Source organism: Pristiophorus japonicus, chromosome 7, assembly GCF_044704955.1.
Source record: "Pristiophorus japonicus isolate sPriJap1 chromosome 7, sPriJap1.hap1, whole genome shotgun sequence".
In the NCBI taxonomy this organism is placed as follows: Eukaryota; Metazoa; Chordata; class Chondrichthyes; family Pristiophoridae; genus Pristiophorus; species Pristiophorus japonicus.
This window is the reverse complement of record NC_091983.1, coordinates 149,851,626-149,871,758: the sequence shown is the minus strand read 5'-3', so window position 1 is coordinate 149,871,758 and position 20,133 is coordinate 149,851,626. Positions and strand designations below refer to the sequence as shown.

Here is a 20,133-nt window from a genome sequence, read left to right as displayed (position 1 = left end):
CTGAAAGCTCGGTGCCTCAATGCGAGGAGTAATCGGAACCCAGGAGAGGGCTCTGAGCTAGTTAGAGTGGGTGAGAACTCAGATGAACAGGACCCCAAGAAAGAATGCAAAAGGCAAGAGGCTACAGAGCAGAGTAGCACTCGGGTAAGTGTAAACCACAATTTGATAGGAAGGGACAATATGTATGAATATAAAGGGGCTGCAGGAGGGGTCAAAACTAAAAATCATGGTTTAAAAACTAGTATTAAAACACTCTACTTAAACGCACGCAGCATTCAAAATAAAGTAAATGAGTTGACGGCACAAATCATTACAAATGGGTATGATTTGGTGGCCATTACAGAAACATGGTTCCAGGGTGGCCAAGACTGGGAATTAAACATACAGGGATATCTGACAATTCGGAAGGATGGACAAGAAGGGAAAGGAGGTGGGGTAGCTCTGTTAATAAAAGGATGATATCAGGGCAGTTGTGAGAGATGATATTGGCTCCAATGAACAAAATGTTGAATCATTGTGGGTGGAGATTAGAGATAGTAAGGGGAAAAAGTCACTGGTGGGCGTAGTTTATAGGCCCCCAAATAATAACTTCTCGGTGGGGCGGACAATAATCAAGGGAATAATAGAGGCATGTGAAAAAGGAACGGCAGTAATCATGGGGAATTTTAACCTACATATTGATTGGTCAAATCAAATCGCATGGGTAGCCTGGAGGAGCAATTCATAGAATGCATACGGGATTGTTTCTTAGAACAGTAAGTTACAGAACCTACAAGGGAGCAAGCTATCTTAGATCTGGTCCTGTGTAATGAGACAGGAATAATAAACGATCTCCTAGTAAAAGATCCTCTCAGAATGAGTGATCACAGTATGGTTGAATTTGTAATACAGATTGAGGGTGAGGAAGTAGTGTCTCAAACGAGCGTACTATGCTTAAACAAAGGGGACTACAGTGGGATGAGGGCAGAGTTGGCTAAAGTAGACTGGGAACACAGACTAAACGGTGGCACAATTGAGGAACAGTGGAGGACTTTTAAGGAGCTCTTTCATAGTGCTCAACAAAAATATATTCCAGTGAAAAAGAAGGGCGGTAAGAGAAGAGATAACCAGCCATGGATAACCAAGGAAATAAAGGAGAGTATCAATTTAAAAACCAATGCATATAAGGTGGCCAAGGTTAGTGGGAAACTAGAAGTTTGGGAAAATTTTAAACGACAGCAAAGAATGACTAAGAAAGCAATAAAGAAAGGAAAGATAGATTACGAAAGTAAACTTGCGCAAAACATAAAAACGGATAGTAAAAGCTTTTACAGATATATAAAACGGAAAAGAGTGACTAAAGAAAATATTGGTCCCTTAGGAGATGAGAAGGGGGATTTAATAATGGGAAATGTGGAAATGGCTGAGACCTTAAACAATTATTTTGCTTTGGTCTTCACAGTGGAAGACACAAAAGCCATGCCAAAAATTGCTGGTCACGGGAATGTGGGAAGGGAGGATCTTGGGACAATCACTATCACTAGGGAGGTAGTGCTGGACAGGCCAATGGGACTCAAGGTAGACCAGTCCCCTGGTCCTGATGAAATGCATCCCAGGATGGCGGAAGTTATAGCAGATGCATTCGTTATAATCTACCAAAATTCTCTGGACTCTGGGGAGGTACCAGCGGATTGGAAAGCAGCTAATGTAACACCTCTGTTTTAAAAAGGGGGCAGACAAAAGGCAGGTAACTATAGGCCGGTTAGTGATGATAGAAATACGAAATACCTTGCCTCAGTTTTCACAGAGGATATTAAAATTGTAGAACTACAATAGGTGACTGTAAAACATTTAGAGGAGATTATTATTCAAAGGGAGATGGTATTGAAGAAGTTACATAAAATAAAGATAGACAAATTACTGGGACCTGATAATTTACATTCTAGGATCCTGAGGGAAGCTAAGGAAGAATTAAAGGGCACTCTGACTAAAAGTTTTCAAAATTCTTTGGAAAGAAAAATTGTGTCAGAGAATTGGAAAGTGGCAAATGTGAGATAATTATAGCCCCGTTAGTCTTACTTAAATTGTCGGCAAACCATTAAAATCTCTAATGTGGGATGAAATTACTATGCTCTTTGGAGGAACATATGATTTAATTAGGGCCAGACAGCATGGATTTTTAAAAGCCAGTTTGTATTTGACTAACTTAACAGAATTCCTTGTCGAATTAACAGAGGATAGATAAACAAAATAAGGTGGATGTGGTTTTAAGGATTTTCAAATGTCCTTTGATAAGGTTCCACATTAAAGAGTAAGGGCAAAAGTAAGAGCTCATGGGATTAAGGCAAATATTGCTACATGGTTAGAAAAGGCTGGAGAAGAAAATAAAGGAAATTTCTTGTACCTGAAAAATGTACTGACTGGTGTTCCGTGGTGACCTGTGCTGGCATTGCTCTCAGTTACTGATAAACAGGACATGGGAATTGAGGGAACAATATCAAAATTCACTCACAACATAAAATTGTTTGTATGACAAATTGTAACAAGGATAGTGAAAGATTGTAACATTACGTAGATAGGGGAACAGGATGGACAGATGCAGTTCAAAATAAATAAAATATGTGAAGTAATATATTTTCGAGGAAGGAAGAAGAAGAAAAGGAAATACATATTTAGATGTTAGGTTTTTAAATGCAGCAGAGGGACCATGGTGTACATATACACAGGTCACGGGCACAAGCAGTTAAGATATTAAAAAAGGGGACCAGAATATTTGGTTTTAAAGCAAGAGTCATCGGATACAAAACCAAAGAGGTAATGTTGAACTGGTAGAAGACCTTGGGCTGTAATTGGAGCATTGTGTACAGTTTAGCGCACTACCTATCAGGAACAATATACAAGTATTGGAAAAGGTGCAGTGGAGATTCATTGGGATATTACGAGCGATGACAGGTTACATTTAGGAAGAGAAACTTGAGAAGTTAGAATTTCTTTACTAGAACTGTAAAGGTTATGGGTGACCTGATAGAGGTCTTCAAGATCATGAAGGGTTATGATAGGTTACACAGTTATGGAATGTTTCCACTGGTGAGCAACATTTAAGATAAATCACAAAAAGGATTAAATGGGAGATTTAAAACAATCTTCACACAGAGGGTGGTTAAAATATGGAATTTCTGCCATCAATTCTTTTGAAAGAGCTGTTAGGGAAAGAAGATTATTAAAACCGTGGCGAAAGAGCAGCCACGTGTGATTTGACTAGGTGGCTCATGTAGGAAAAGGCACTGGCACAAATTGTTGAGCCAAATAGTCTGTTTCTCTACTGGAACATTCTATCATTCTGTATGTGAAATATTAAAGTAAATTGTGATCATGAAGCAACACACAGTACCTGTTATAGCCATGAAGAAAATGATTACTGATCCAAGACATCAAGGAGAGGGTGGAACTTTTCACACCCAAAAGGTATCTATATATATATCTATTATATTATATCTATATATTATATTATGTTTGATTGGCAGCTCATTTTGTGTTTCAGAGAAGCAGATTTAAATTTTGATTGTCACAATCACTTTTTTTTAAAAAAGTATTTCTTAGCCTGTTTTATAAAACAAATGGGTAGTCCATCTGAAGCCTTCGGAAGGAGATAGGTCAGAGAGTCTCCATGGAAAATAAGCCATAAAAGGTTAATATTCAGCCATCCTGTCTGGTTTATGTTGCAGTTTAGCACAGCAATTATTCTGGGGAGAATTAGTTGAAGTCTACAATTACTATTAATTGGATTCCTTCTTTTCACTTCTATTTACTGTTTAGTCATTTATAGTTTAAATCACAATCTAGTGAAGCATTTATTCCATCGTCTTCCACAGTTAAGGAAGATCTTGTGAGGACGCATGACATAATTGTAGCCAAAATACAGTAACAATAGTTTCCTGTTCAATCACTGAGCTCACTGCAAGGTACTTAGGTATTGGGCAAGTAAAGGCACATTTGTAGGAAACAAGGACGCATCTATGGTATTGTTCCATAATGCTGTAGCCAAGTCAAGAGTAAAACCCCAACAGTTTAACAGAGCTAATGGCCCCAGTTTTCATGAGCTGCAAGGCCCACCCATTTGTTGCCCAAAGGTCCGCCGATGGCCAGCGAGAGACCGGGCGGTACTTTACCTGAAAGATTCTTCTAAAAGAGGTGGCAGTACCGCCCGGTGGCAAAATAATGGATTAGGCCTTCAATCTGGCTGGCAGCAGACAGGAGCTCTCAATCTTGGCGGCAAATGAGCTTGCCGCCCAAGTGACTCCGAGGATGCAGTCGGGCCCAGGGAGGGGGGAAACTCTGAAAAGTAAAAAAGATTACCAAAGAAAAAAAACCTCCAGACACCTTCAGGGGACCCCATCCAGATAAGTCGCTGTAAAAACATTTTTTATTATTTTTTTTAATGTTCACAAACCTTTTCTTTCATGTCTTAATACCTACCATCGGGGTAAGAACAGCCTCCACGCAGCGGTCCTTCCCCCTGCTGGCGCCGACTCTCGCCCACACCAATCTGCCAGAGGACGTCAATGGGCGGTTCCCGGTGGTACTCCCCTCCCACCCACTCCAGCCCAAGTGGAAAATGGTGAGGAGAGGAAAACAGCAGCAAAAATCGGCGGCAGTTGGTGGCAGCAGGCGGTAAGGCCACCAATATGGGGCCCTATATCTTCATGTAAAAGTAGCTAAAAAACATTTTCTGTTTGTTCACAAATAGATGACCCAATGATGTAAATGATTGGACAAGGGGACATAACATTAAAATCAGAGCAAAGCCATTTAGGAGAGAAGTTTGAAAGCACTTCTTCATGCAAAGGGTGGTAGAAGGGTGGAACTCTCTCCCACAAAAAGCAGTAGATGCTAGCTCAATTAATAATTTTAAATCGGAGATCGATAGATTTTTGCTAGACAAAGATATAAAAGGATATGGAACCAGGCAGGTGGATGGAGTTAAGATACAAATCAGCCATGATCATATGATCTCATTGAATGGTGGAACAGGCTCGAGGGGCTGAATGGCCCACTCCTATTCATACGATCCTAAATCACAGCGAATGAATCATTGTGTTACTTGGACATAATGGGGGTGAAATTGGACATGGCCAGGGACGCAAAACAGCCGGTATTGCACCATTGGCCTGTTACACGCTTGGTCCCATTGAAATTAATCTCAGAATGTCATATAATGGTCTGCAAATGCGACTTCGCCTGTTTTGCATCCTTGAGCATGTCCAATTTCACCCACAATATTACTACACATGGCATTTCTTCCTTAAGGAATAAAGAAAAACTCTACCAAACACTTTTTCAGGAAGACATTATCCCTTTATTAGTCAGAATGATTTGACACATTTCCAAAATGTATGGGCAAATACAGAACTTCTACATTCCCAGTGTGAACCTTGCTTGAAGAGAGCATGAGTCAGAGATAGGCTACAATACTGCAGTGCTGATTTTCAGACCGACATGTCCTTCAAGTGCGGCTCCCCACTGGGAGCATGGAATTTACTGAATTTACCCTTTTGTCTCCCCTAATCTATTTGACTTTAAGAAATGGTATCTGTTTAAGTAGTCCAGATACATAACAATAAGAGAGCTCCAACAGTCCATATACTGCTAAGGTCAACTGAGATTTGTGAGCTCTCCTCCAGACCCTTGGGATGAAGTAGCTGTTGATGGAAGTGTTCCATTTTAAAATGAGGGGGGAGAGTGGGAAGGGTAAATGGATATTTCCCATCCTGACCCTTCTCTTCCATATTATACATTTCCATTGTTAGGGCCACAGGCACACCTATGGGTTTGGCTACTGCATCTTTTAAGTTGAGCAAAGAATTCAGAAGCAAATGACATCAAGTCAAAAAGGAGGAAGAGCATGAATAATAAAATGATACTTACTTGGCTTCCAAAACCAGTGCCAGGACTCCTGCGACCATTGGCGCAGCACTGGACGTGCCACGGAAATGTGAATTACACCCCTTCACACTGTTAGTGGCTGTCACCTGAAAATGACAAATGCAGTGAGCAACAAAATTAATGAGGCAGATTCTGAAAAAAGCAACAGGCATAAATCTCTATCATATTTTTTATACCATCAACAAAGAGAGTGTTACTGCTTTTTTTTCTTTTAATTCAACAAAAGTCATAAAACTAGGTCATTACTACTGGAATGAGACAGCTGTACTTGTCCTTTGGGAAAATCTTAATAGTAAGCAACAGGAAATAAAATGAAATGGCTTTCATATTCTGCTGTTACTGCTCAACAAGAAATGAAACAGGGTCTTTAAAATTATTTTTTTGTGGAGGGAGGGATGTTATTTAGCATGAAGTTGTTCTATTATTACAAACAACATAAAATTTAATGCTAAGGCGACTAGTTAAACTTTTTCTTCCTTTTATAGTGCATGTGAATTAAATCATTCATTGATATGATTACAGTGTTGCTGGTATCTACAGTACTGAAAACCAGGTGGATCGTGAAAATTAGACAAGTCCCTTGCTGAGTAATGCAGAGAGATTCTGGGGCCGAAATTGATCAACTTACTGCCCAATGCCACCACATTTCTCTGCAAGATCCGCCAAGTGCCACTTTCGAGGTGGGCTGGAGCGGGCGGGAGGGGAGCGCCGCCGGGAACCGCCCGCTGACGGCCAAGTGGTGTAACTGAGCTCCCGCCCGCCGAGCTCCCATATTCATGCTGGCGGGAGTCGGCGCCAGAATGGGGGTGGACTGCTGGCTGGAGGCTGGTCTGGCCCTGGCAGTAAGTCTAAAGATCCTGAAAAAATTGTTAGTTAACAACTTTTTTTTCCACAGCGACTTACCTGGATGGGGGTCCCCTGAAGGTCTTCCGATAGTTTTCTACATTTTTTCATGATGATTTTTATTTTCAGCTGTTCGCCCCTCCGTGGGCCCAACTCCATCCTCAGCGGCACTTGGGCGGCAAGCGCCTCTGCCACTGAGAATGAGACCTCCTGCCTGCTGTCGCCCAGATTGGCGGCGTACGTTGTTCATTTGCCGCCCGCCGACCTTCGAGGGACCTCGGCGATGAAAACCCCACTGAAAGTACAAAATCGTACCTCAGCGGCACTTTGGGCGGCACTTGGATCGGCAGAGGCCTTGACCAAATTCGGCCCCTCTCTGTCCTTGTTTTGGTTTTTATTTTCTAATCTTGCTTTTCTTTTCTCATTCAAGCTTTCAGACAGAAAAGCTGAGAGATATGTTCCACTTAAATCTCTTTGTCTTAACAAAAAGCTACTCAATATCACACAGAAGCAACAGAACCAATATACAGTAAATCTTCGTCCTTTCAAAGCTCTTGCGTTGCTGAATTTCCACGCCCAAATGACTAGCATTATCCTTCTCTGTCAACCAGAAACAAACAATCCTCCCCACAGTAGCGTTACCAACTTATAGAGGCCTCGTTCCACCAACAACTGCTGTGTGTGTGATCTGTTTCTGTTTGTGAGTCGCCTCAGTTCCTGTGAATGCATAAGTGAGGAATGCAACAAACATCTGCTTTAGCTCAATGTACCTGCATAGAAAAATACAAGGACTGTATAATGATCCATATCCTAAGGAAATCTGAATTTTAGAGATCTCCAGTCTCTTCTGACATTTTGGGCTTTATTATGTTTATAATGAATGCTTCAACATGTTTTATGCTGGAATGGGGGCTGAGCATTTCCTGATTTAATCAACACTCTGTCCCCTATTCCATTATAAAACACAGTGGAATGTTCCTTATGATTTGGAGGAAAAAAAGTGAATTGAATATATACTTGAATAGGAAAAATTTGAGAAAAGAGCAGAGAAGTGGGACTAGGGTCCTGAACTTAAGGAAAGGTAACTTTGATGGTATGAGATATGAATTGGCTAGAAGAGACTGGCGAGTGATACTTAAAGGGTTGACAGTGCATAGGCAATGGCAAACATTTAAAGATCACATGGATGAACTTCAACAAATGTACATCCCTGTCTGGAGTAAAAATAAAACGGGGAAGGTGGCTCAACTGTGGCTAACAAGGGAAATTAAGGATAGTGTTAAATCCGAGGAAGAGGCATATAAATTGGCCAGACAAAACAGCAGAGGAGGACAAAGGGTTTAATTAGGAGGGAGAAAATAGAGTATGACAGGAAGCTTGCTGGGAACATAAAAACTGACTGCAAAAGCTTCTATAGAATTGTGAAAAGAAAAAGATTAGTGAAAACAAATGTAGGTCCCTTGCAGTCAGATTCAGGTGAATTTATAATGGGGAACAAAGAAATGGTGGACTGGTTAAATAAGTATTTTGGTTCTGTCTTCACGAAGGAAGACACAAATAACCTTTCGGAAATACAAGGGGACCGAGGGTTTAGTGAGAAGGAGGAACTGAAGGAAATCCTTATTAGGCAGGAACTGGTGTTAGGGAAATTGATGGGTTTGAAGGCCAATAAATCTCCGGGGCCTGATAGTCTGCATCCCAGAATACTTAAGGAAGTAGCCCTAGAAATAGTGGATGCATTGGTGATCATTTTCCAACCGTCTATAGATTCTGGATCAGTTCCTATGGACTGGAGGGTAGCTAATGTAACACCACTTTTTAAGAAAGGAGGGAGAGAGAAAATGGGTAAGTATAGACCGGTTAGCCTGCTACATCAGTAGTGGGGAAAATGTTGAAATCAATTATTAAAGATGAAATAGCAGCACATTTGGAAAGCAGTGACAGGATCGGCCCAAGTCAGCATGGATTTATGAAAGGGAAATCCTGCTCGACAAATCTTCTAGAATTTTTTGAGGATGTAACTGGCAGAGTGGACAAGGGAGAACCAGTGGATGTGGTGTATTTGGACTTCCAAAAGACTTTTGACAAGGTCCCACACAAGAAATTGGTGTGCAAAATTAAAGCACATGGTATTGGGGGTAATATACGGACGTGGATAGAGAACTGGTTGGCAGACACGAAGCAGAGAGTCAGGATAAACGGGTCCTTTTCAGAATGGCAGGCAGTGACTAGTGGGGTACCGCAGGGCTCAGTGCTGGGACCCCAGCCATTTACAATATACATTATTGATTTGGATGAGGGAATGGAGTGTAATAACTCCAAGATTACATATGACACTAACCTGGGTGGCAGTGTGAGCTGTGAGGAGGACACTAAAAGGCTGCAGGGTGACTTGTCAGGTTAGGTGAGTGGGCAAACGCATGGCAGATGCATTATAATGTGGATAAATGTGAGATTATCCACTTTGGTGGCAAAAACACGAAGGCAGAATATTATCTGAATGGTGACAGATTAGGAAAAGGGGAGGTGCAGCGAGACCTGGGTGTGGTACATCAGTCATTGAAAGTTGGCATGCAGGTACAGCAGGCGGTGAAGGCGGCAAATGGTATGTTGGCCTTCATAGCTAGGGGATTTGAGTATAGGAGCAGGGAGGTCTTATTGAAATTGTACAGGGCCGTAGTGAGGCCTCAGCTGGAATAGTGTGTTCAGTTTTGGTCTCCTAATCTGAGGAAGGACGTTCTTGCTATTGAGGGAGTGCAGCGAAGGTTCACCAGACTGATTCCCGGGATGGCAGGACTGACATATGAGGAGAGACTGGATCGACTGGGGCCTGTATTCACTGGAATTTAGATGGATGAGAGGGGACCTCATAGAAACATATAAAACTTTGAGGGGACTGGACAGGTTAGATGCAGGAAGAATGTTCCCGATGTTGGGGAAGTCCAGAACCAGGGACATAGTCTAAGGATAAGGGCTAAGCCATTTAGGACTGAGATGAGGAGAAACTTCTTCACTCAGAGAGTTGTTAACCTGTGGAATTCCCTACCACAGAGAGTTGTTGATGCCAGTTCATTGGATATATTCAAGGGGGAGTTAGATATGGCCCTTATGGCTAAAGGGATTAAGGGGTATGGAGAGAAAGCAGGAAAGGGGTACTGAGGTGAGTGATCAGCCATGATCTTATTGAATGGTGGTGCAGGCTTGAAGGGCCGAATGGACTACTCCTGCACCTATTTTCTATGTTTCTATGTTTCTAATTGCTTAGCTCTTTCAAAGAGTCAGGACAGACATGATGGGCTGAATGGCCCCCTTCTGTGCTGCATGATTCTATGATTACTGGAGATACAACATCCAGCTGTGGCAGCTTATTCTCAATATGTAGGCTCTTACTACATGTTAATTATGATTCAATGTGTATTTATCTATTCATTATAAATAGACAAATATATATCATTACATCTGGGCCGGGGGTGAGGGGAAAGTTGTTATGGCCCGTTACCGAAAGCATAGCTGACGGCGCATGTCCGAACTGACAGGCCAGCTGCAAATTGGGCCTCGGGCCTCATTGTTTTATTTTTTTTTATTCATTCCTGGGATGTGGGCATCACTGTCAAGGCCCACATTTATTACCCATCTCTAACTGCCCTTGGTGAGCGGCCTTCTTGAACCGCTGTAGTTTTTGTGGTGAAATTTCTCCCATTGTGTTGTTAGGGAGGGAGTTCCAGGAATTTAGCCCAGCGACAATGAAGGAACGACGCTATGTTTCCAAGTCAGGATTGTGTGTGACTTGGAGGGGTAACTGCAGATGATGCTGCTCCTATGCGTCTGCTGCCCTTGTCCTTCTAGGTGGTAGAGGTCACGGGTTTTGGAGGTGCTGCCAAAGAAACTTTGGTGAATTGCTGCAGTGCATCTTATAGATGGTACACACTGCAGACATGGTATGCCAGTGGTGGAGGGAGTGAATATTTAAGGTAGTGGATGAGGTGCCAATCAAGTGGGCTGCTTTGTCCTGGATGGTGTTGAGCTTCTTGAGTGTTGTTGGAGCTGCACTCATCCAGGCAAGTGAAGAGTATTCCATCACACTCCTGACTTGTGCCTTGCAGATGGTGGAAAAGCTTTGGGGAGTCAGGAGGGGATACACTTTCCGCAGAATACCCAGCCTCTGACCTGCTCTTGTTGCTAAGGTATTTATGTGGCTGGTCCAGTTAAGTTTCTGGTCAATGGTGACCCCCAAGGATGTTGATGGTAGGGGATTCAGTGATGGTAATGCCATTGAATGTCTCGCTTGTTGGAGCTAGTCATTGCCTGGCACTTGTGTGGCGCGAATGTTACTTGCCACTTATCAGCCCAAGCCTGAATGTTGTCCAGGTCTTGCTGCATGTGGGCATGGACTGCTCCATTATCTGAGGAATTGCAAATGGTACTGAACACTGTGCAATCATGAACAAACATCCCCACTTCTGATCTTATGATGAAGGGAAGGTTATTGATGAAGCAGCTGAAGATGGTTGGGCCTAGGACACTGTCCTGGAGAACTCCTGCAGTGACACCCTGAGGCTGTGATGATTGATCTCCCACCACCACAGCCAACATTCCTTTGTGCTAGGTATGATTCCAGCTAGTGGAGAGTTTTCATCTGATTCCCAATGACTTCATTTTTACTAGGGCTCCTTTTTGCCACATTTGGTCAAATGCTGCCTTGATGTCAAGAGCAGGTCACTCTCACCTCACATCTGAAATTCAGCTCTTTTGTCCAGGTTTGGACCAAGGCTATAATGAGGTCTGGAGCTGAGTGGTCCTCATGGAACCCAAACTGAGCATCGGTGAGCAGGTTATTGGTGAGTAAGTGCCGCTTGATAGCACTGTTGACCTTTCATCACTTTGCTGATGATCGAGAGTAGATTGATGGGGCAGTAATTGGCTGCATTGGATTTGTCCTGCATTTTGTGAACAGGACATACCTGGACAGTTTTCCACATTGTCAGATAGATGCCAGTGTTGTAGATGTACTGGAACAGCTTGGCTAGAGGCACATCTAGTTTTGGAGCACAAGTCTTCAGCACAACAGCCGGGATGTTGTCGGGGCCCATCGCCTTTGCTGCACCCAGTGTGCTCAGCCTTTTCTTGATATCATGTGGAGTGAATCGAATTGGCTGAAGACTGGCTTCTGTGATGGTGGAAACCTCAGAAGGCGGCTGATATGGATCATCCACTCGGCACTTCTGGCTGAAGATGGTTGTAAACTGTTCAGCTTTGTCTTTTGAATTCATGTGCTGGGCTCCACCATCTTTGAGAATGGAGATCTTCATGGAGCCTCCTCCTCCCTCTGTTAGTTGTTTAATGGCCCACCATCATTCACGACTAGATGTGGCAGGACTACAGAGCTTTAATCTGATCTGTTGGTTGTGGGATCGCTTAGCCTTGTCTATAGAATGCTGCTTCCACTTGTTAGCATGCATGTAGTCCTGTGTTTCAGCTTCCCCAGGTTGGCACCTCATTTATAGGTACGCCTGGTGTTCGGGGATAAGGAATCATGGGGAGCGGGCAGGGAAGTGGAGCTGAGTCCATGATCTGATCAGCCATGGTCTTATTGAATGGCGGAGCAGGCTCGAGGGGCCTTATGGCCTGCTCCTGCTCCTATTTCTTAGGTTCTTATGCTCTTCTGAACACCTCATTGAACCAGGTTTGGTCCCCTGGCTATATGGTAATGGTAGTGAGGGATATGCCAGGCCATGAGGTTACAGATTGGGGTAGAATACAATTCTGCTGCTGCAAATGGCCCACAGCGCCTCATTGATGCCCAGTTTTGAGCCTCTAGATCTGTTCCAAATCTATCCCATTTAGCACGGAGATAGTGCACACAACATGATGGAGGGTGTCCTCAGTGCGAAGATCGGACTTCGTCTCCACAATGACTGTGTGATGATCACTGCTACCAATGCTGTCATGGACAGATGCATCTGCGACAGTTGGATTGGTGAGGACGAGGTCAAGTAGGTTTTTCCCTCTTGTTGGTTCTCTCACCATCTGCTGCAGGCCCAGTCTGGCAGCTATATCCTTCAGGACTCAGCCAACTCGGTCATTTGTGGTGTTACCGAGCCAATCTTGATGATGGACATTGAAGTTCCCCATCCAGAGTATATTCTGTCTTTTGCTACTCTCAGTGCTTCTTCCAAGTGATGGTCAACATAGAGGAATACTGATTGATCTGAGGGAAGGCGGTAGGTGATAATCAGCAGGCGGTTACCTTGCCCATTCTTGACTTGAAGCCATGAGACTTCATGGGGTTTGGAGTCAATGTTGAGGACTCCCAGGGCTACTCCCTCCCGACTGTATATTACTGTACCACTACCCCTGGTGGGTCTGTCCTGCTGGTGGCACAGTACATAGCCAAGGATAGTGATTTAGGAATCTGGGACATTGGCTGAATGGTGTGATTCTGTGAGTATGACTATGTCGGGCTGTTGCTTGACTAGTCTTTGAGTCAACGCTCCCAATTTTGGCACAAGTCCCCAGATGTTGGTGAGAAGGACATTGCAGAGTCAATTGGGCTGAGTATGCCATTGTCATGTCCATAGCCAGTGCCAAGGTCGATGCTGGATGGTCCAACCAGTTTTATGCTCATTATTGTTTTTCGTAGTGGTTGTGTACAACTGAGTGGCTTGCTCGGCTATTTCAGAGGGCAGTTAAAAGTCAACCACATTGGTGTGTGCCTGGAGTCACATATAGGCTAGACTGAGTAATGACAGTAGATTTCCTTCCCTAAAGGATTTTAGTGAACCAGATGGGTTTTTCAACAATCCGGTAGTTTCATGGTCACCATTACTGATACCAGCTTTTTATTCCAGATGTATTTAATTAACTGAATTTAAATACCCCAGCTGCCATGTTGGGAGTTGAACTCATGTCTTGGGATTATTCATCCAGGCCTCTGGATTACTAGTCCAGTGACATTACTATTATGCAACTGTTCCCCTATTATGGGACCAAGTTTCGGCCTGAGTTGCTCCTGATTTTTTGGAGCAACTGGTTTAGAATGGAGTATGTTAGAAATTTGAATTCTCGGCATTTAGTTTGCTCCAGTTCTAGTCAGTTAGAACAGTTTCATTTTGGAACAGAATTTTTTTCTCAAAAGGGGGCGTGTCCAGCCACTGACGTCTGTTTTCAAAGTTTAGGCAGTGAAAACTTACTCCAAACTAACTTAGAATGGAGTAAGTGAAGATTTTTGTACGTTCGAAAAAACCTTGTCTACACTTTAGAAAATCAGGCGTAGGTTACAAATCAGGCGTAGGGAAAGTGGGGGGGGGGGGTTTAAAGGGAAGTTTACAAACATTAAACACTTCAGTATTACAAATAAAGAGCCATCATCAATAATAAATGATAAATACATCAATAAATCAACTAATAAATCAATCAAAAAAAATTAATAAAAAATAAAACTAAAAAAAAAATCAATAAATAAAACATTTTCTACTTACCGACTGCAGCACCGGGAGTCCTCCAACAGCGTGCTGGGACGGCCCCCCAGTGTGTCTCTGTCAGTATCTCTATCTCTCTGTCTGTGTGTGTGTGTCTCTCACTCTCTGTCTGTCAGTGTCTGTGTTTCTGACAGCGAGGGGAGGGGGAGAAGGTGGGTGGGGGGGAGAGGAGGAGGGGGGAGGAGGAGGTGGGTGGGGGAAGCAGGAGGGGGTAGGGGGGAGAGGAGGAGGGGGTAGTGGCTAGAGGAGGGGGAGGGGGAGGGGGAGGGGGAGGGGGAGGGGGAGGGGGGAGGAGAAGGGGGGAGGAGAGAGAGAGGATGGATGGAGGGAGGGATGGAGGGGGGGGAGAGGGGGAGAAGGGAAGAGGGGATAGAGGGAGGGAAGGGAGGGAGGGAGAGAAGGGAGAGAAGGAGGCTGAACGGCCGGGCCCAAGACTTCGGGCTGGATTTACAGGTAGGTGGCGTCGGGTCTCGGAGGTCCGGGGGGGGGGGGGGGAAAAGAGTCACGGAAGTCCGGGGGGGGGGGGGAAGTCGCAGAGGTCCGGGGGTGAAGTCACAAGTCACGGAGGGGCGGGAGTGAGAGTTGCGGGAGGGGCGCAGAGATTGGGTCGGCTCGGGGGGGGGGGGGGGAGCGGAGGTCGGGTCGGCGGGCAGGGGGCAGGGGCGGGGGGGGCTGCGCCCAGCTCCAGAGGGCCTGCAGGGAGCCGGAGAATAGGTAAGTTTTTTTTAGGCGCACTTTGTGGCACGAAAAACGGGCGTCCAGGTCCTGGCTGCGTTGTTTTAGGCGCGGCCCGAAACTTGGGCCCAATAATAGGGGTGAGCTACTGGCACCTGTCATGCTTCCACAGTCACTTAACAGTATGCTTGGCCCAAATTTGGGCTGACTGCCTCACTGGCATATCAAGGGCCGGATATTGTACTCCTAAATTGGTCATTTTGCATCCTTTTTATAGGCATAAAATGGGCACAAAAGTTACCAAATTTACCTCAGGACTTTTGTTTCTGAATGCCATCTCATTTCTTCGTAGCCTCCGATAGTTATTTTCCAATTTACCCATTTTTCCCTTGCTTATCTATTGATATGACTCTGTTTTTATGGTTGCACCTTATTCTTGATTCATGTGATTTCAATGCATCTATCAATAATAAGGTGCAAGTTTCATGACATTTTTTGTTACATTATGATTCTTCCAGATTCAAAGTGTGGGATTATTTAGTAAATTCTCACTGGCATAAGACAAGTACCATGTTATTGGACTCTCACATGAATAAGCAGCTCTAAAAAATGAACAAACATCTGAATACAGGGCCCAAATTTGCTCACATAGCTCAACTTTCTTTAACTGTCATGGTTCCTGTTTAAAAAGTTGTTATTCATTCTAATTAGTGTACATATCTTGATCTCATTAAAGATAACTGGATATAAATGTCAGAAATCTACATTTTAGAAAATGGAATCATTTCCTAGTGATCTGCAGGCATTTCCTCTATGAAGTATTTCAGCTCATTTGATGGGGCAGCAAAACCATTTAGGTCATTTTTCTCCCCTAAGTTACACAGAGTAACATATTACATACATTTTTATTCTCATATCATTCCTGTATCGGTTACTATTTTTATTCTCACCTCATTCTTTCCATTACCATGTTAACCTTATTCCTTAGTCTCCTATTTTCATTAAAATAGTAAAGGAAATCCATATGAATGCATTAACTCATTCATTACTAATACCAAACAAAGCAATTTCAATGACTAAACCTGCCAGTTTATTTTCTCCAATGCTTTTCTTTTTCTATGGCTATGGTGCTTTTCCTTATTAATAATTTAAACATGTAAAAATAATTCAGATCTGACACATCCTTGTAAACTCATCTGATACAATAACTTTGATCCATTGATCCATTTATTTTCAAACTAATCTCTCTTCTTCTCTTCTCTCTTAGGCGGTCCCTCGAAACGAGGATGACTTGCTTCCACGCCAAAAAGGAATGAGTTCACAGGTGTTTCAATAAAGAACCTTACGGCTAAGGGGATCAAGGGGTATGGAGAAAAAGCAGGAAAGGTATACTGAGGGAATGATCAGCCATGATGTTGTTGAATGGCGGTGCTGGCTCGAAGGGCCAAATGGCCTACTCCTGCACCTATTTTCTATGTTTCTATGTTTCTAGGACCTAATATTCCAGGTCCCGAACTACATGTTGAAAGGTAGAAGATGCCTGTGCATAGATTGTTTTTTAAGGTGTGGTGGCTGGTGTGCAACGGCCACCACACGGGCTTGACAGAGCTAGGTCTTGGTGCAGTGGCAAGGATTAACCAAGATGATTAGAGACCAGCTCTGCTGCATGGACCTAGTGTGCACACATATCGCAGTGCGGGCTGGCCCGTGCTGCCCCAGGGCCCTCGCCTCTTCTGGGCCCCGAACTCACGCCTCTCCTGGGCCCCGATCACATTGCTCTGCAATCTGTTGCCACTCCCTCACCCCGACCTTGCTGTTCCTGCTGTACCTGCGCACGCTCCAATCACTGACCTGGGTTATGGTGACGTCCAATCCAGTCGCCCTCCTGCACCAGCTCGCGCTGCTCCCTGGAATGGCGTGCTCATTTTATGACCCCGACCTGCCGCAGATGTTTCTCGCAGAACCTGTGAAGAACATCTACGGCAAGTCGGGGTCATAAAAGTGGAGTAGGCTGAATGGACCAAATGACCTCATTGTAGTAGTGATTCTGTGATGTGGTATTTTCAGTGGGGAACAGCATGGAGGGAAAATGATGGGCTGTGCATGAATACTTCCTCAGATGCACTCTCTGCATTTGCTCCTCCCACTGGGAGCTCCAGATTATCTTTAATAACATGGCTATTTCTCAAATATGTTCAAATCTAAAAATTATAGTCTTACTTAACTACATTTTAGTCATTATCTACTTACATTTTAATTATGTTTGTATAATTTCAAGGTAGCAATGTTATTTTTATTCTTCCGGGTAAAGGAGGAGGACAGACAGCACAATATGGGAAAAAATGGACAACAATGTGCCCGTTTATTGGGCGGAAAATAGGCAAAATGGGGTTCAAAACCAGGTCACGATCTTCTATGGATGGTTGACCCCATAAGAGTGCCTCATGTGAAACTGAATCAAATTTCTTTTAGTCATTCAGGGCGCCCGCCTGAAACAGGTGGCATGCTGTCTTTCGGATAAGACAAACCGAGGCCCCATCTGCTCTCTCAGCTGGACGTAAAAGCTTCCATGGCACTATTTCGAAAAAGACCAGGGGAGTTATCCCCGGTGTACTGGCCAATATTAAATCCCTCAATCAGCATCACAAAAAAAAATGAGATTATCTGGTCATTATCACATTGCTGTTGTGGGAGCTTACTGTGTGCAAATTGGCTGCCACGTTTCCTACATTACAACAGTGACTACACTTCAAAAATACTCCATTGGCTGTAAAATGCTTTAGGACGCCCTGAGGTTGCGAAAGGCGCTATATAAATGCAAGTCCTTCTTTTTCTTTTTCAATCTGAATGGTTGTTCATATCGGGGCCCTACAATAGTAGTTTTGACCCCAATAGCACAAGGCTCATGCTTTCGTACGCCTCGGTGAAGGTGTTGACGATGGCTTTGAGTTCGGCCTCCGAGTGTGCGCAGATGCAAGCGTCGTCTGCGTACTGTAGTTCAATGACAGAGGATGGAACTACCTTGGATCTGGCCTGGAGGTGGCGGAGGTTGAACAGATTGCCATCTGTTCTATCATTTAGCTCCACTCCAGCGAGGAGCTTGCTAAGGATGTGATGCAGCATTGTAGTAAGGAAGATCGAAAAGAGCATTGGTGCAATGATGCAGCCTTGCTTGATCCAGATCCAGTCGTGGATTGAGTCTGTGGTGGATCCTCAAAGCCTCCTTGATAAAGTGCAACATCCCCACCAACTCCTGGGAATCCCTGGCCCACGACTGCCCAAAGTGGAGGAAGAGCATCTGGGAGGGCGCTGAGCACCTCGAGTTCCATTGCCGAGAACAAGCAGAAACCAAGTGTAGACAGTGGAAGGAGCATGCATCAACCCAGGCTCCTCACCCACCCTTTCCTTCAATCACTGTCTGCCCCACCTGTGATAGAGACTGTAATTCCCGCATTGGACTGTTCAGTCTCCTGAGAACTCACTTTTAGAGAGGAAGCAAGTCATCCTCAACTCCGAGGGACTGCCTATGATATGAGGACCCCAATGTAAAATTGGACAGCAACAATTCTTCACGATCTAAAGCGGCCTTTAACTGAAAAAAGTTCCAAGAGATTTGAAAATGTTTTTATTTTGTGGAGTCAAAGGGAACAGGAATTCTCTTGCTGGCTCCAAAAAACAAATGCAGGCTGCTGCTAGCCTGGGCTCGCTCCCTCTCAGGACCTACCAGAGGCCACTGCTAACATTGTAGTCAGCTCAAACTCCAGCCATCAGTACTAGCCGGCTACTTCCTGATGCTTGCTTGGCACACTCGCCAGTTAAATGCAGATGAGACATGGTGTAGAATTCAGCATGGGCCTTGGGGTACAATCACTCTGCTGACTTGCCGATCATTGACACGCAGTGCTTTCATGGGAGGTTTGCTGGTTCAAGTCCAGAGAGATCGGATACAACTCTTGTATCTTTGTTTGCTGTTAAGGATCTTTATGAAGTAAACTTGGTCAATTTTGAACCAGTTTGCAGGAAATGCCTTTGAATTCAGCAATCATTCCCAGAAAAGCCTCAAGTACAGGCAGCACAGGGAATGGAAATGCTGTGCTCATGTCATATGGTTGAACCTCTGAGGTTGAGGTTGGGATTGAGGACCAGACACATTAGATAATTCTAAATTATTCATTAGAACATGGTTAGGATTGGGTAGAACGCTCAAACACAGTTAACTGGGATGTGTGTGAAGCCTGACCAACACTGTAAATCAATAAAATCCCCCTGGCTGATTTGTAAAGGGTCATAAATATAACAACTAAACCATCATCATCAAGTATACCTGTTTCTCACTACTGTCTCGGTAAGAGAGATGTTGCCCTGCTGTGTTATACTGATCCATGAGCAACATGTTAAAACACTGTATTCACAGCACAGTCATCCCTCAACCCCGTAAGACAACAAAATAAATAAAGTTAAATATCACTTATTTCAAACAAATGGCAATTGAGGCACTGATTCATTCAACAAAGAAAATCTTGCAAAAAGACACAAAGGGCCTTAATTCCCTTGAGTTTTTCAGCGCACTTGAGGAGTAATGGCAGTGGGGGACTCATTATAACAGCGCAAATTGGAGTAGCACTCATTTTCGGGCTGACACAATTTTTTGTTTAGGTGGCCAGGGATGGGGATATTTGCTTTCTTCACCTACCCTTTCGGCAACAATGATATTTAAAGTATATGGCATTATAGAATTATATCACACATTATAATTCCTATTGTTACCACCCAACTGTACTCTGTCTAATTTACAACCGCATAAATGCCAAGATCAGCTGATCCTAACACGTGTTGCATTGAAAAGAGCTCACTGGAGAACCTTTGCCACAGCTCAGGTTTTCCTGCATATTTTTCATGTTCTTTCATTGGAAAGCTGCTGAGGCAGATTTTAAACTGCCATAGTGAGGGAACAGGAAGCCCCAGTTGCTGTGCAGGCAGCGTATCACATGGAGCCCAATATCAGGAGGATCTTGACACAGATCAAACTAATGACCTAATGATCTCATTGGAAATCAGCACCAATGCACAAATAAACATCTTCTTTAAATGAACACCGAGTTCACTTTCAGAGGAAGAGGCACTAACTTGATTTTGAACCACTTCTATGGGGAGAGGGAAGTAGAAGAGGTTGGAGACTCAGTGAAGTTGTCACATGCTCCATTCATATCTGCAA

General features: G+C 43.9%; 1 protein-coding gene across 1 annotated transcript in view; it reads right to left on the bottom strand.

Moving 5' to 3' along the window:
• Positions 1–20,133, bottom strand: part of LOC139266641 (PC3-like endoprotease variant B) — a gene marked incomplete at its 3' end in the record, with an annotated part of 827,273 nt that overhangs the window by 730,380 nt on the left and 76,760 nt on the right. The window contains exon 7 of the mRNA XM_070884230.1: positions 5,905–6,008. Within this exon, the coding sequence (XP_070740331.1) occupies positions 5,905–6,008 (104 nt within the window). The remainder of the gene's footprint in view (positions 1–5,904; positions 6,009–20,133) is intronic.